The sequence below is a fragment of the Anopheles stephensi genome, chromosome 2 (genome assembly GCF_013141755.1).
Source record: "Anopheles stephensi strain Indian chromosome 2, UCI_ANSTEP_V1.0, whole genome shotgun sequence".
In the NCBI taxonomy this organism is placed as follows: domain Eukaryota; kingdom Metazoa; phylum Arthropoda; class Insecta; order Diptera; family Culicidae; genus Anopheles; species Anopheles stephensi.
This window is the reverse complement of record NC_050202.1, coordinates 91,610,531-91,627,010: the sequence shown is the minus strand read 5'-3', so window position 1 is coordinate 91,627,010 and position 16,480 is coordinate 91,610,531. Positions and strand designations below refer to the sequence as shown.

Genomic DNA, 16,480 nt, shown 5'->3' with positions numbered 1-16,480 from the left:
GAATAATGGTGTTATATCGGTCTTAATACAATTTATAAATAGAAAGTAAATCCATTTTAGATTTTTTTTTATTATGCAACCAACATCGACCATATAAAGCCAGTTTCGAAGTACTATGTAATATTGTACACGTCGGAACATAACATTTTTCCATGTTATCGTAGGATTCACAAAACAAGGATTTGTAGTTATGTGCTACTATTTTTCCAGTAACGACATTGATGCTTTTTATGATACAGACGACTTACAATTTGCAATAATATATCTTCCCTCACTACTGGTCAAACCCAAAGAATATTTGTTGTTTTCTGATTTTTAAAAGCCCAAGAAAGCTAACAACTTGTACAATCGAGTGATCTCACAATTTCGTTAAATGTTGAATCGTACTCCATATATTTTTTTCACTTTCATTTTATCAAACTTAAAAAACCACTCATGTTAACATGAGGAAAAGCATTAGTAATGTGATAATAAAACACAGTTTTGTTGCTTTTTATTTCGTTCTTTGAAATGAAAAATGTTTTAATAATCGATCTCTTAATTTTTTGTCATTCTATTCAAAACGGTTGATTAAATTATTTTATTACTGGTTACAGGGGAAAGCACGGGACACATAACGTATTAAAACATCGATAAACTAATTTGCTGAGCTGTTTGATGGTGTAGATATCCTGAGACCGAAAGCCGAAAGGATGGTTAATGAACATGAAGCAGATGCCGGACTCATGCCCCACCTTCAAGGTTCGTCCGCGACTCGGTTGGCACAAGGCGTAGAAGAGTATAGCGAACTCGTTAACTGTATCAGGCGGAGTCGAACTCGGAAGCCGCCACGGTTCGAAGATTGCAGCGGTTTACTGAGTTTCTTTCTTTCGGCTACGTGTCCATTTCGGATAAACTTGTTCGAAAGAGTGGGCAAGTAGTAGAAACTAGTAGTAAGATACAATGTGCAGTAACAAGAGTAATGAACACAATGTGATCAACTTTAATGAAGCCAAATTATAAATATTAACATAAGTTTACAAACAAGTTTTCCTATATACTAAAGCAGAGAGCAATAAGAGCCGGTCTCTACATATCTCAATCAACTAGTTCATTCGTAACTTCTAAGCTATGTTTAGTCCGCAAATGAAATAACGATGGTTTTGTAGAAGTAGTTTTAATCACTAGATACATTAACAATATCCTTACTTATTTTTGCTGAGCACTTTGACTCCCTGGACATCGAAGTGAAAGTTCTTTCTTTTCAATCACCTTCAAAAAATGTCTTAAGTATGTGATGATTCTGTTAATGGCAAATTTTACCGTCCTGGCTACAACGTCGACGTTGTTCGTTTATCGCTGTCCATATAACACTGAATGAAATGTGTATTCATATATATTCGTCGTTTTGAAAGAAAGCGTTTAAACGCTGAGTAAAGTTGTTCCGTTTCATTGAATCGTTAAATAAAAATAATGAACAGCAAATACAGCTTTAAAATAGACTTATTGTAAACGGTTGGCACCTGCACACGTTGGGTTGTGTTGTTCACGAATAAAAATTACAAATTTTCCCTCTTGCCTTAAATATTGAATGCCCCGTAAACAGTTTACAGTATCATTCAATATAAACGTTCTTACACCGATGATCGATGGAGTCCTTACCTGGATCCAGTGGAGGCAGCACATCATGATACTGATACTTTACGGTCCACGCACTGGTGGTGCTGGTGCTTTCAAATCATAGTGAAACTTTCCGAACAATCTGATGGCAGAGAATCGAATTAGTCGTTCGTTGAAACCACAGATGAATGAAGAATAGAGGAAGCATCCATACAATCTACTGGACAACGAATGCATAAAATACTTACCTACGCATAATTGCTAATGCTATCCAGTGAAGCATTATACGCCTGACGGGTACGAAAGATAAGGGTTTCGAGGTGGATGCGGCACAATTCTATCCTATTCCTTGTAATTTATGGTACTTAGCACGAGAATCGAACAGCTTCACTTAATCTACCAGTGTAATTTTATCGAGTGGTATGCCGTAATTCGATACGTCCGATAGGCCTTTGGTAGCTGTATGAAGAAAACAACGTCACGCAAATTTCTTTTTAGAGCTGGTAAAGGAACTGTTTATCTTCAGTGCTATGTGCAACGACGATGATAAATGTAGAAACTTGGTTTACTGAACCGAAAAACGATGCTTTATGTTTGTTTATTTTGGTAGTCCCAAACCATATGATTAAGTAAACAAACTTTGAAGTTTCTCGACCGGCCAAAATCCAAAATGTCTACCTGCCAAATCGACAAAAATTCACCTTCTAAATATATACACCTTGCCTTGGACCGAATTCACTGCTGACATTGGAAAGTAAAAAAGGCTAGAAAAACAAGAATCATTGCAAAGCGTGTGGAGTAGGAGGTGTAAACATTCTGAACTATTTGACAGCTGAACGATGGAACTACTATTTGACATAAAAGATACTGTTTTACGAAAAACCTCTCCAGAAACAGCATATTTATGAGCAAAAAAGCAAATGATTCGTCCTGAATTCTTGCTTCCACAGAACTGGATCAGTATTCTCAACAATTGATTATCGTACAATGAGTTACTTTAAACATTATTCAAGTTCTTAGAGCTAGAATTTGGCCCAGGAGATGGGGCTCACTGCATCTTTACGGAGCTAGTGCGACGAATAACATGAGTTTATCAAAATTATTTCATTCCCCACACAACTACATTCGTTGAACGATTCAACAGAAACGTCAAACGCACCGATGCCATTATCTGCCCAGCTGTCAAACCATGCTCAATTGAACAGCCTTCCCTTGGCCGGGCTTTGCTTGGGGTACTTGTTGTTTTAGCTTATTTCTTCCCAATGTCAGAACAAATTGCTCGGTAACATCATATGCTTGGAGGAGAGAAATAATATGTGTGTTGCGTGAGCATAAACATAGTTTATTTGTTCGTTTCGTTTTAGTAGTTTGCTGCTGCACCTTTCCGTCAGCCGTTTTTCCCGTGTCTGTGTCGTTCTGTAGTGGATAAACAATCGCTTGAGCCGCTTGTTACCTGTTAGCGCCTTCGATGGATCGTAAATGCTACCAAGCGCTAGCTGATGCAGTATTAATCGCAGTGCGATTCATACAGCCAAAGTGATCTTTATCGGTGAATTGAAACTGTGGCTGCTTCCTGTTTAAGTGTTATTCCCTCCAAAACACAGACCGACAGGCACGAAACAGAAGAAGAGTCGCGACAGTTGTGTTGGTTCTGTGATCATTCTCCTCATTAGTGCGTGGCAGTGCAGTGTTATGCTTGAAAAGAATAGTGCGATACATGCTTAGCTTCCCTATCGTAAAGTGTGCAATAGAAAAACATTAGCAACAGCCTCAGACAGCCGAAGACCAGTGCTATCGTCTGGATAAGAAGCAATATTCGTTACGGATCCTCCGGGTAGGCAACACATTAATCTCTCATTAAGCTTGCGACAGTGCCGGCATTAGTCGCAACCAGAAAAAATATTGGCCCGAAAAGTTTCCACCACCAGCAGCAGAAGTAAATAGCGGCCAACAAGAGCTAGCGCGACGCATCGAAACGGGTGAGTGGATCTATTTTTTCCTAATATAGTAAACAACAACAAACCGTGTTTGAGCGATGAGCAACTAGCAAGCTTGGATGAAATTTGGGAGCATTTTTTTCGTGGAGGAAAGATGCCACGTTTCCATCGCAACTGCTTTATTGTATGTTTTGCTCAAAACCCTGCCGACTGCATTGCATCTGCAAATGGGGAGGATCATTAGTCAGGCGAATGGATGGATGCATTGGTGCAAATTGCAATCTGCTCGCAAGCGCATAGATAAACAATTTACGTACAAATCCGGGAAAAGCGCATATAAAGGCTTGCTTAAGGTGCAATGTTTACATTACAAATTCGTACACCGGACTGTCAGAGAACGGTAGATTATTAATATAAATCCCTCAGCTATGCATCTCGTCACTTGTCCACCTTGCTGCCTGTGCCCCCTAGCAGACGGCGACGTCATCCTTCGTGTCGTCGACGGTGCGTTAAGGTTTTATTTTTGTCATCCGCTGGTCGCACGGCATGTGAAGTTACATTGCTGATTCGCTGCTCTATGTGGTGTTACACGCATTTGCGATATCGCTCGGCCATCATCTCGTCAACAATAGGATCATTAAAGTATGCGCTACTTGTACAGCAGGTCAGAATGCGGTAATAAATATTCAAAGATTCGCATTTTTTCCCCCATAATTGGAAGACAGGATCATGTGTCCAAATATGAATCTATAGCATACATTACATTAGGGAATCAAAATTTCATAATTCTGTTTACCATAAAGCAAAAGAGTGTTTAGTTAGGCCCACCTAACCGCGCATTCTCTCATATACTGGCAGTCATATTGCTCTTTTTTCCGCCATGTGCATGTGTAACATTGTTTTCCAGCACCCGAACGAATTCACAATGCGGACAAGCAACAACGACGACAACACCACCTCCTCCTCTCGGGACAAAAGAGCGTGGTGAATGGAATTAGAGCGAGCCCGAGCGAAAAACGAAAGTGAAACTTTTGATCTTTCACGACAGCGGGTTGAAGATGAAGACGATCAAGCGCAGCAGCAGCACACGCGCCGTGGTTCTCCTGCTAACGACCGACCCGATCGTGGGTCTGTGATAGTGTTCCCAGCGTGTGTACGAAGCTGCACGGTTCAGGTTTTTGTGTGGTAGTCGTGCAAGAAGAAGCACAGATCCTCCAGATCGTCCAAAGATCGACGGTGACGTTGTGTTGTTGATGTGGGGTTTGTGTTGCTGGTTGGCGTAACAAAGTCTTTCGCGCTTGCAGCGAACAGCGTGCGAAAGTCTCGCATCAACCAATTTGGAAACAATCGTCCAACAAAAGAAACGCCGAAACGTTGCGCCACACGCAGCAACGGGGTTCGGTTGATCATCTGCAAATGATCTTACCGTACGTAACGCTTATGGTACGCAGGTGTATCAAATTTTAGGCATATTTCTAAATAACCTGTCCCGATTGCCAACTGAAATTGAAACAGGACAGGACCGATAGAAAACATAACGGAACGAAATCGCGCCGACTTCCGTTAAGAAGTGGCATGGCAATCTAACGGTAGAGACAAAGACAGCTGATCGAACGCGTTCTCCATCGCAGAAAGTGGGGGTAGCACGCTGTAAGAAATGTAATTGAAATGAAACAAAACGGAATATCGAAACAACTTAAATAGGTGAACGACAGAGACAGAGGGCAAAAATCGAGACCTAAACAACTACCACACACTACTTCACCGCAGTTTTGAGTGGTTTCGAACAGCCGAGCTTCGCTGGATTATATAAAACTCTCTCCACTTTCTAAATTTTCTTTCTCCCTTTGCACACTGCGGACTACGAATGCACTGATTCGTGCGGAAAGGGAAGCGGGCTGAGGAGAGGCGGGCGAAACTGGCCGCGCAAAACATAAGACATTGGCGTGGCATAGAGCCCTGTACCGCGCGAGCATGCCATGACGGCGATGTCCGTGTCCGTGTGTGTTGGTGTACGTTGCAGTGGGAAACAAGGGAGTCCACACCGGAGAGTCACTGCCGAGTGTGCTCAAAACGCATGCAGCAGCAGCAGCAGCAGCAGCAGCATGAGGAACACGGCGGTGTGAAAATGCGGCATGCCTGTGAAAAGGTGTGCTGCACTCACACTGCTGCTTTGGATACTACACTGGTGGATGGGAATTAAAAGGGCATTATTCTACGACACACGGCGCGGTGCACTATTATTATCTACTTTGGAGCTTTGCTTAAGGCGCAGGGCACGGTATGATTAGCTGTGCGACGATCATCATTTCAAACTGTTTCTCAATTTTTAGTGATTTATTTCTACGCTCAATTAGAGTTGTTTCGATACGGAAACGTAAAGCAAACAAAGATCGGAATTTTGATAATGCATTAGACAAACAAAATGTAAACGGAAAACCAACCATGAAGCATTCATGAACGAAAGACTTAAACGACAGCGCACACAGCGTACCTCGCGCTTGCTGATAGCTTTCACGAAGCCTTCCAGAACGAAAGACTTAAACGGCGGTGTGCACAACGAACCTTTCGCGAGCCGATAGCATCTTTCACGGGGATCGTCTATTTTTCATTATCTCGATGATCGATGTTAACTGCTCCCCAGGGAAAAGAGGAATTCACTTTCGCCTCCTGTTCATGGGGAATCGAAAATTATGCTAAATTCTTGTAGAATAGTTTGATCACGATCTTAATTTATAGCTCTGCGTTTTTGCTCGTTCCTATGCACTGTTGCTGATTCACAATCGTTTGCTAAAGGAACGATCGGCCGCAAGACGCATACACTCGTAAAGGCCCCGTACTCGGTGCTCAGATCATCCGGTTGGTTGGTGGTGATGGTTTATGTAAACATTAGATTCGTTGTGCGTAATACTTTACACCTCAACCTTCCCCTCACCGTAGCTCCTAGTACGGTGGCCGTGGTGGTAAGATCAGTGACTGATACGACTACTACCGAGCTACTACCACATCACTTCTCCATGTCTGTGTGTGTGTGTGTGTGTGTATGTATCGATCACGTCAGTAAACAATGGGGATTTCGGTCGCTTACAGCAGGGAATACAGTGGTTTAAAAAAAGTTGCTTCACGATCACGATCACCAATACCGAAGGAAGATTTATGAGCAACAGCTCTCATATTTCTTTTAGCAGCATTGAGCATCAATTCGTTCCGATGAAGAGATGTTTGCTTGCTGGGAGCTTTCATTGCTTGCATCTTTTACGGCTATGGCCCTTAAAGGTTAGGCACAAGTTTATTCATCACAATCATTCTCGCTGAAGCGATTTTGGGCCCGCAAAAAATCCATAAAAATGGCATAAAATTCCAATGTGCGTGTACGCAGATGGACACAAGCACATTGTCCAGTACAGCAGTCTTCAGACCTGACGTTTACTACAGAGCAAAGGGAAAGCATAGCAATAGCGAGCTTTTGTAACCAAAGCAACGCGTGTTCGGCGCCTGCTATGCTCTCGCTGCCTCTCTCTCTCTCTCTCTCTCTCTGGATCTGTTGGCTTTCTGCTTCGTGGCGATCGACGATCACGACGACCACGACGAACACGACGACGACGACGACGACGTTTGCGATGATCATCGTCCGCTACATCCGCAATCGCGCGAGGAACCCCGCTCTGGAAAACGGCCTCGCGGCCAGCGACGTCATAGTGGTCGGATCCGCGATCCGGGTCGGTCGTGTAGTGTTCAAGATTCGCAATATTTAACAGCTCTTGAAGACCCCCCACCCCACCCCTGGGTGTACAGCTGGTTGGTTGGTACGGTGCTTAAGTTGTATGCAGTGTGTGTTTGTGTGTGCATGCTTTTTCTCCGCACGAAAACGGAACATGCGCGATCAATGCGCCTTGCGCGACTGAAAGTAGTTTCACTATCGATGTGAAAGCACTCGTCCTCTCTATGACCTGCTCCCACGGTGGAATGAGCTCGCTCGAGCTTGAATTTCTACATCGTTTGTGGTTTTGTGCCTGCTGATTGTGATTGCTTATTGCTCAGCTTAACCTACCAGTTTGTGGCCATCATCCAGCGCAGTGTTTCTTGTGCTCGAATTAGTAAGAATGTTTTAAGTGTGATGAATATTTCCTTGTGCTTCCCAAAACAAAACCGAAATTGAAGTGGAAAGTGTGATCCGTGGTAGTCGATCCTGTTCGATGATCGTGCAGCAACTTGAACTGTTGTGAAGTGTCTGACATCGATCGAGTTTATATAAGACCGTGCAACAAATTGCAATTTTTTTGTTTTTTTATATATATTTCCTGACCGCTCTACATGGAATTAACAAGCGAAACTTGAGTGAAGGTGACGGTGCAGTGCAGCAAACGGTGGCTCTAGCGGGTAAGGCGGAAATGTTAAAGCCACCGAAGAGAAAGGGTTACGAAATGCAATTGAGATTTGATTTCACACTTCCCAGCTACGTTGGTTAGCTGTGGCCCGTGGTACGCAGTGTCCGCCGTGAGTGAAAGGCAAAGCTCAGGTATCCTATGACATCACTTATGTGCTAAAACTATCTACGTAAAATGCTATTGGTTGAAAATTGAAAGTGTTTGTGATTTAGTACAACTATCGCAAGAATATCAGTACAAGTGGAATCTGTTTTAAAATAGGAAAAGAAAGCATTTTCTCTATTCGCACGTAAACAGCAATCATTGAGTGTGCTTGTATTGCTTCAACTTATTCTACAGTGATCGTTTGTGTGATTTACAGTAGCTCTCGCTTGGATTTGTAATAATTTGTATAATTGGTTCCAAGTGCGACAACGAATGCACATCCTTCGGCGGCAGCTCACCTGTGGTGCGGTGCTTTAACGCGTGTTGAAACTGTTTTCATTTGCATAAACTTTACCCAGGCGCGCGCACTACTTGGAAGTGTCCACCGATCGCTGGGACACTGGGCGAGTGAGCAAATGCGAAGAAATAAATGTGTCCTGAAAGTAAAACACGGTGTGTTGCTGGTGTTGCCTGCCATCGTCATCGCCGTGCGCACGGTAGCAATGTGAAATCGAGTGAGAACTGGCTGCCGTTTCCCGTTAGCGATTCACTGCTGCCCTGTTCGGTGTTTCAACGTTGAACGAAACGACGTTGCGATCTGTGTGACGCATGTGAATACCCCATTCATTTATTTCACTCAAGTGCCAGAAGTGGTGGACGACAGCGAAAAGGGGGTCCGAAAAAACTATAATCGTTAAACGGTATCGGCTTGGACGGCCGGGGGAAAGTAAGGCAAACGCTTGTGGACAAGAATATAAATTGAGTTAAAAGTTTGTCCAAAAACAGGAGCCGGGTCTTGTTTGTCCCGCAAAAACAGCAGCCCTCATGAACGAATCAAGCATTGTCACGGAGCGGAAGGGAGTGGAAGATAAGATGGACGACAATGAAAATTACATCGAGGTAAAATTGACATCTGCAATACATAATTGTAACCTCATAAGAATACCTATCTGTTCGCTGTAAACTGTTTACTATGTACAACAAAATTAATGTGTGATTTTCCCTCTCTTTTCTTGCAATTGCAGTGTTCGAAGATGAACTTTTCTCAGTTCACGAACCCATTCGCTGGATCGAATCAGTTTACGGCAGGAAAGTTTCCCCAGAATCTTACCACAACGGCCTCTAATGGACAGGTAAGACATGGGGGGAAGTTAGCACACAGCAGCTATAGCAGCGGGAAATGTATTTTTCCCGTGCCAGAATGCTCGTGTTTTTTGGCGCGTAGTAGTGTAGTACCCATGACCTGGGCTGACACGCTGATGATGCAAAAGGTCTGAGAACTGCGTTGGCTTAAGGCTCGAGAACAAAGCCTCGGTCTGGCATACATTCACACACGAGCGAGGCATTTATGCTTCAAGAAAAGATGCTGATTTTGTAGCTAGCACCGCCATCAATGCTGCAGTTTCTCATCGTCTTAAACCCACCTCGCTCGGTAGCAAACCGTGGCTGCATTTGGAGAGTGATTTCAACGCCAGCCATAAATCGCAAGCGAGAAACCCTCGCGCCAGATTTGCGTGATGTGGATGCGAGCGTATAATGCGTACATGCAGCAGTTTGAGGGATGGCGGATGAATTTGAATGCAATCGTTCAAGGTTTTTTTGGGGATGCATTGGTGTGAAGGCTGCGCCCGAGTAAGATCTTTCTCGATTTCGGCATGCAAATATCGGCTCTAGCGCACCTGCTACTTAAGGGATTCGAAAGGTTAATTAACAAAAAGAGTATTAAAATTCAAGATCGGTTCTTTGCTTTGATTTTACGTAGCAGACTATTCATCTGTTTGATGATAAAACCCACCAGATAGGACGGCAAGAAATAACTTTCATTTTTATCTGATCTCAATACAACACGCGCTTCGTCTCTCGTTTGCTTGTGCGCTCTCTATCTTTCTTCATCTACGAAGCTAAAAGCACCGGATAATGTCGAGCTAATACGCATTATACTATGAGCTACACTTGCTCATCCAGCGAACTATTAGGCAATCAAATTGCACCCTGCTCAAGTGCAATAAATGCAACAGTTGACCGTACTTTTTATACAATCACGCAAAGCTACTCAACTAGATAAATATAAACTTTACCCTCTGAAGCGGGGCTCTAACATCACATAAACTGGTTGTTTGCGTTGAATTGCAGCGGTCTGCAATAAACTTTGGCAGCGTGCCAGTGTCTCTCGCTCTCTCTCTATTTCTTTCTCTCAACGTGGTAAAAGGGGTGGCTTTAGCCCACCTCGCCGTCGTTACATTACCCATTTGCCCATTTCCTTTCAGGGTTCCTGTTCGTTCCGGTCTATCTTTCGCTCGTCAGTGCTCCCACCACCCAACGTCGTCTCGTCGCCGTCGTCGCTGTCGAGTAAAGTTCATTCCTCGAACGAGAGAGAAAACTTTCACTTTTACTCAACTTTTTGCTGCCCCTATCATCAATGCTGGTATGGGGTGGCCACGCAGCGGTGGCAAGCAAGATCATGTTTGCCCCTTTCCGTGCTCCGGCACGCTTGGTGGGAACGAACGTCGGAACACAATGCGCAAGGAAAGCAAACCGAACGAAACGGTTGAAAAAGATCGTGGCGCACTTGGGGCTATCGGATGAATTTATTTTCATCGTGATGAAAATCTTAAGGATTTAGGTTGGTTTTCGCTGTTTGCGGGTTGCGCGTAAACCCTTTCCGGATCGTTTTTGCTAGAAAGCTCCGGAGTTTATGGCTAAGCAAATGGAGTGGAGTCTTTTTTGTTGGGTTGGAATAGTTGAAAGTGAATGTCATTTTGTAGGTTGGTGAGTCTTGTGCGCCGAGTACATCCGCTTGGTAGATCGGCGCTGATGCACTTTGACCTTATCGAAGTTGGACTGAAAAGCTGACGGCATGGGAAATGACATTTTAATTGAATCGAACATACGAACAGAAACGTTACTGCGCTAGTATGTGCAGAAATGAATCAGCATAACCCGTTAAAGTATAACATAAAGGAACAGCTCAACTTCATGAATATAAATAAATTACCATAAGGCCCTGCGGCTTAGTGATAGCTCTTTCTAGACCTCAACGATCAGATGCTGCTCTATCTTGGCGACATACAACAACATGCCTAAAATGCCTTCGTCTTCGTTAAAGTCACCCATCAATAAAGCTAAAATTTGTCTCGTTACTTTTAGCCCGATTAGCAGGGTCTGTTGCGTGACCGGAAGTTCTTCTCTAGGAACAGTTGCTCATCCTATTTTGGCCTTAACTGTCGTGCTGTAAAATTTTGTTCGCACGATAGAAAAAGACGATTTACGGTTTGATTGATCGCTAGGGCAATGCAATGAACCTGATTGCATGAAAAATCGTGAAAAACAGTCTAACTTTTAACGCACGTCTTGCTCCAGCCTGGAAGCTTTTGTAATAGATATCAATCGTCGTTGTAGGTGCTGGGATTGGTGTCCGGAAGCGAAGGAGCCATGCAGTTCCTTCGGCCAGTGGATGGAACCGCCGTCAGTGCAGCTTCCGCAATGTTTCATCAGCAACAGTCGCAACAGGGACAGATCGTAACCACGGCCGGGATGCCGCACCCAGGAATGACCTCACCCGCCTACATTACCCTCCCCATCACGATGCCCGGTGCAAAGCCGGGTGATGCACAGCAAACCGTCCAGATTCAGGTGTTAAACCCAAACCCACTACCATCGCAAGTGGCAGGATCGGGAGCCGGCCAAGGCCAGACCGGTTCGTCACCGGGGTCGGGAACACTTCAAACGCCCAAATTTCAGATGGGCCAAATGCAGATTCCCATTCAAGGGTTTCAGCAGGGCACCACGGTGCTAACGGTGGCCTACAGTCCGCAAGACGAAGAAGTCCTTCACAATCAAGGACTCCCGGAGGGGATGACAATAGTGGCCGCCCTACAGCCACAAGACTTGCAGTTACTCGCTTCCCAAAATCCCGGTTCCACGACGATCCTGCAGCAGCATCAACAGTCGAACCTATCCTCCAATAACGCCTCCTCGCCGGGTGGCGTTAAGATTGACAGTGAAAATCCTCCGCCATTGCGACAGATTAAGCAAGAATCTTCATCCATCTGGAATCAGCCGACCTCGATGCATTCGACCAGCAATATCCTAGAGATGGTGCAACAGCAGCAGCAACAGCACCAGCTACATCAACTGCAACAGCAGCAACAGCAGCAGCAGCAACAGTCGCGCACTCCGCAAAATCTCAACCTGCAGCCATACTTAAAGTTTAACAACAATAACAACAACAACAACAACAACGGCACAACAAACCCAGCGATGGCGACCATTATGAATGGCAGTCACGTCCTGCAGCAGCTGGTGCTACCGCCCGGCGTTACTATAGGTCCCGGCATCATCAAGCAGGAGGTGACGGACGACCATTCGAACGAAAACACACAGTTCGGACCGGCGGACAGTTCGGGCCAGGGCGAAAATGGGGCGGAAGGTTCACCGGACCAGGCACGTAGCGTGTCGGGCATGAATGGGCGCGACCATGAGCACGAGCCGGGAGAAAACGGGGACGGAACGGGTGGCGGTAATGGGGGCACGACGGCCAGCGGGAAGGCACGTAAGAAACGCAAGTACAAAACGAAACCACCGAAACCGAAGCGGCAAAAACCGGGCCAGGTACACATTGCAACCGCAATCGACGGGACGGTACTGTTCTGCTGCCCCGAGTGTCACATGGCCTACCCGGAGAAGGAATGTCTCGAGCAGCATCTGGTGGTGCACAAGATCGAGCGACGGTTCATATGTGATATCTGCGGTGCTGGGCTGAAGCGTAAGGAGCACCTGGAGCGGCACAAGCTGGGCCACAATCCGGAGCGGCCGTTCATTTGTAATGTGTGTGAGAAAGGGTTTAAGCGGAAGGAACATCTCAATTTGCACTACGTCATACATAGTGGCGTTAAGACGGAGGTACGTCGTTCGGGTGTTTTCCGTACTGTGGACCGCAATGCACGATCGCTAATGGTGAATTTCCTTTTCTCTTTCAAGATCTGCAACGACTGTGGGAAGGGTTTCTACCGAAAGGATCACCTCCGGAAGCACATCAAGTCGCATCTTACCAAGCGGCTCAAGGAGGAAAAGGCCTCCAATCGCAATAATAATAATAATAATAATAACAGTAACAGAAACGCAACGAACGGTGCTGCAGGCAACAACACGGCCACAACGACCATAGCCAACGGTGGTACGCCGAGCACGTCGATAGCCACGCTACCGCCCGGTTTGACAATAACGACCACCAGTGGGAGTGGGCCAGGGACCAGTGATACTGTCGATGCAGTGGTCCAATCGGTCGCCACTGGACAGCAGAGCTCATCGACGCAAAACCTTTTACAAAGTGCAATAAGTCTTCCGCAAAGTGTAACGATACATGTAAGTGTGCGATCGCTTTGACCGGTCGGTGGAAGGCCAGAAATCGATAGTAAACCTTTGTTTTACCGCTCGTCTAGGTACCTACGGCCGACAACCAAACGCTTCCGGTCCAGATCTCCTTACCTCATCTGGTGGCCCAACAACAGACGGACACGGACGGCAACACGAGAACGGTGCTTGTGTCGAATTCGCCCGAGAATCTGCACCATCTGCACAGTACGATCAGCACGTCCACATCCACCACGACCAGTTCGCCCTCGTCCGTGACCACCGCGTTATAATGATGCCTTCGGTGGTCCGCAGCCGACCGTTGGAGTCGTTGGTACAAAAGGACGCAGCAGCCACCTGTGGTTGTTACTCGGAAATACTCACCTAATCGCGCGCGCGCGCGCACACACATACAGCAGGATGCAGAACCTCGAAGGGGCGTCTTACACCTAGTGGCATTTGTCTATTTTGCTTCATTCGGATTGGATTTATCGTTATCTACCAGCGTCGTTCGGTAAATGATCGATTGCTTTTCTCGTCCTTTTTGAACCATTTACCGTGGTTCGGTTGCCGTGCGGTCGGTTGCATTATTCGTAAAACGATAGCTGTTCGGTGTTTTATGTTAGGATCGTATTTTTTAAAGAAGTATTTAACAGATTACCAACTTTTAGCATTGCGAAACACCACTCATAAGTATATTTATTTTAACGCCGCGCAAAAAGAAACCCACGCACGCATCACACGGTCACAATCAAACGACGTTAGGATTGACCCAAAGGATTGTGTCTTCGTTCTTCTTAATCGTTGTTGTTAGATTATCTCGCTAGGTTTGTTTTCTTTTTTTTTATTTTGTAGTTGTGCGTTTTCGTTTTTTAACTTATTCGTACGCATCGTTCGCAGAGGACGATCGCGTTCTGTTGTCACATACGGCCGGCACCCCCGGTAGTAGTTAAGGGTGCGCGGCTGATAACAAATGTACAGAGAAGTCTTTTGATCGGGGAGAGTCGAAAAAAGGTTTAATACTCGAACCAGTTTTACTTTTATACGTTTATCCATTTATCTGCTTAGCTGGTGTCCCGGCCGGAAGCAAAGACACCCCAGCACAATAGGGAACAGATTTTTTCTTTGTACAATGCGACATTGTATATACGTGTAAGAAAAGATGAGTATAGATGATTTCATAAGAAAGATGAAAATAAAAGAAGTATTATATTTTGATAACAAGCTCTGGGAGTTTTTTTTTTTCTACATAATAAGTAACTACTTTAATCCGACAGCTGACAGTGTGGAGATCGAACGTACGCTAGATAAAAGTCTACCTTCTTCACGCAGCTCCGCAGTAATGGGCCATCGACGTGTTTAATGTCTCCGACGTCTAAACTAACCTTGTCGCAGGATACATTTTCACTGCTTTCCTTCGGTTTCTGATCTGTTTCTTTCAGCTCACGTTTGGCTTTGGTCAGCAGTGCTCGTACGTCCGACAAAGCTGACAGCAGGAAAAATCTTCTATACTTTTTACTACATCCTTTCGGGCCGGCAAACATCATCTGGACGTCCGCTTTCAGCACGCTCAACGTGTCGCTGTCCGTTGGAAGCTGCGAATTACAGCACTCACTGGCAACGGAGGTTACAGCCATTAGGTCTGTATCGAAAATTACGCTCTTGCTGAGATTTACGCATATACCAAGCAAACAATCGACTGTTTCCAGTGCACTTTCATGGATGTCGCCTAAGAAGTAGCGATACACGAACGTGTAAGCCGCTAGCACATTGGCCACGTTATGCCGCACCGTTGGGGAAGGTGCGTCTTTCAGCATATCGCTCAAGTTAAGGATGTTGTTCGCTATTTTAGGACAATTTTTAATCATGCTTTGCTCCTGGTGTGATTGTGGTTGCTCGGCTGCCTGTACGAGATCCACCTTGTACTGTTTTGCCCACCAAATGTTTGGCTCCGGTAGCATTTTTACTATATCGCCATTCTCGAGAAACCGTTGGAACTCTTCCTTTTCCGCATCGGTTAACCGGTCCCACACTTCGGCGGAATCGTCCAGATCGATTCCCATCAATCTGCTTGCCAGCTGTACTTCCTGTGCCTCGTCGTCCGAGTCCAGCTCTTGCTCCTCGTCCTCCTGCAGAACAGAATCGGCATCTTCCGATGAGTCTTCATCCTGCAGCGCATCCGTTTGTTCTACGCGCTGTAATATTTCCAGCATAGTTTTGCTCGAGGCGGCAGCATCTGTTTCCGCTTTTCGAAGCGCTAGCTCCTCCACGATGTTCTCTCGGTAGAAGCCTTCCGAGCATTCCAAGTGTTTTGGCGCTTTGTAGCACTGAACGGAGCAGAACATCAGATTGCATCTCGGGCAGTTGTACTTTGCTTTGTTTACTTCACAGCTGCAAAAAGGGAACAGGGTTATTGTATCGTGCGGAATGCTGCAGCCATAAAATACGTACATTTTGCAAATTTCTTCATTCATTTTGAGTTGTGTTTATGTGCTTTATGCAGGAAAAGAAGACTGTCGATACGTTCGTGCTCGCGCAATAGTCCAGCACCGTGCACAAACGTGAGTTTGACAGCAAGAGACGTTTTGGAAAAATGTAAACAAATACAGAATGAGCTTAACAAAACGCACCGGTACGCAATTGATTGTACTATCAAATGTTTAACCACATGCATCAAGGATAGGAATGTTTGTAAGCTGCAGAATTACATATTTTATATTTTGTGCTAGGCAAGGGATTAATTCAATTCTCCTTGCATTCAACGCCGAATTTGCCGCCTTATCGAGGGCAACATTGGTCTCCGCGAGTTTCATCGATGTCGACTTGGTCGACAAATGTTTCATCGGTTTTTGTTATGTATGGGAAAACTATAATTATTATAAAACCGTTTTTTCATCGTTTAATTGACGTTTCGCTGGAATCAGAAATCTCTTAAATTGCTCCTCTGCATGGGCAAAATACGCTAGACTTTTCTTTGGCCCTACTTTTCCAAACCCATCACCACGATTTGAAACCAACTGTCAAACTGCGGTCCATCAAATCTCTCCACACGGCGAGCTG

At 45.1% G+C, this 16,480-nt stretch overlaps 2 protein-coding genes and 1 long non-coding RNA gene across 7 annotated transcripts; 1 reads left to right on the top strand and 2 right to left on the bottom strand.

Moving 5' to 3' along the window:
• Nucleotides 1-945: 945 nt before the first annotated feature.
• LOC118505838 lies at nt 946-2,328 on the bottom strand. Its single transcript, XR_004905454.1, has 2 exons — nt 1,848-2,328; nt 946-1,741 (listed from the first exon to the last, which is right to left on the bottom strand). It is a non-coding gene; the product is annotated as an uncharacterized LOC118505838 (long non-coding RNA).
• Nucleotides 2,329-2,869: 541 nt separating this feature from the next.
• On the top strand, nt 2,870-14,642 carry LOC118505286 (homeobox protein 5-like). Of its 5 annotated transcripts, none has more exons than XM_036040869.1 (6): nt 2,870-3,578; nt 8,428-8,968; nt 9,094-9,201; nt 11,468-12,970; nt 13,049-13,432; nt 13,510-14,642. In XM_036040869.1, the coding sequence occupies exons 2-6, from the start codon at nt 8,894-8,896 to the stop codon at nt 13,711-13,713; spliced, it is 2,274 nt and encodes a 757-aa protein (XP_035896762.1). In that variant the 5' UTR covers nt 2,870-3,578; nt 8,428-8,893; the 3' UTR covers nt 13,714-14,642. The 5 variants fall into 5 exon arrangements, with proteins under 5 accessions (XP_035896762.1, XP_035896761.1, XP_035896760.1 ...); XM_036040868.1 differs by having other exon boundaries at nt 8,331-8,968; XM_036040867.1 differs by having other exon boundaries at nt 8,264-8,968.
• LOC118505288 (zinc finger HIT domain-containing protein 2) lies at nt 14,249-16,424 on the bottom strand. Its single transcript, XM_036040873.1, has 2 exons — nt 15,872-16,424; nt 14,249-15,811 (listed from the first exon to the last, which is right to left on the bottom strand). Exons 1-2 carry the CDS (start codon nt 15,892-15,894, stop codon nt 14,686-14,688), a joined length of 1,149 nt encoding a protein of 382 aa, XP_035896766.1. The 5' UTR covers nt 15,895-16,424; the 3' UTR covers nt 14,249-14,685.
• Between the last annotated feature and the right edge of the window lie 56 nt (nt 16,425-16,480).

Bases quoted from the DNA above. Each gene is read 5' to 3' on its own strand.
- LOC118505288 (XM_036040873.1), bottom strand. From the start codon at position 15,894: ATGAATGAAGAAATTTGCAAAAT. The intron at 15,812-15,871 runs GTACGTATTTTA...CCCTTTTTGCAG, and splicing joins AATGAAGAAATTTGCAAAAT to CTGTGAAGTAAACAAAGCAA.
- LOC118505286 (XM_036040869.1), top strand. From the start codon at position 8,894: ATGAACGAATCAAGCATTGTCACGGAGCGGAAGGGAGTGGAAGATAAG. The intron at 12,971-13,048 runs GTACGTCGTTCG...TTCTCTTTCAAG, and splicing joins ATAGTGGCGTTAAGACGGAG to ATCTGCAACGACTGTGGGAA. The intron at 13,433-13,509 runs GTAAGTGTGCGA...CCGCTCGTCTAG, and splicing joins CGCAAAGTGTAACGATACAT to GTACCTACGGCCGACAACCA.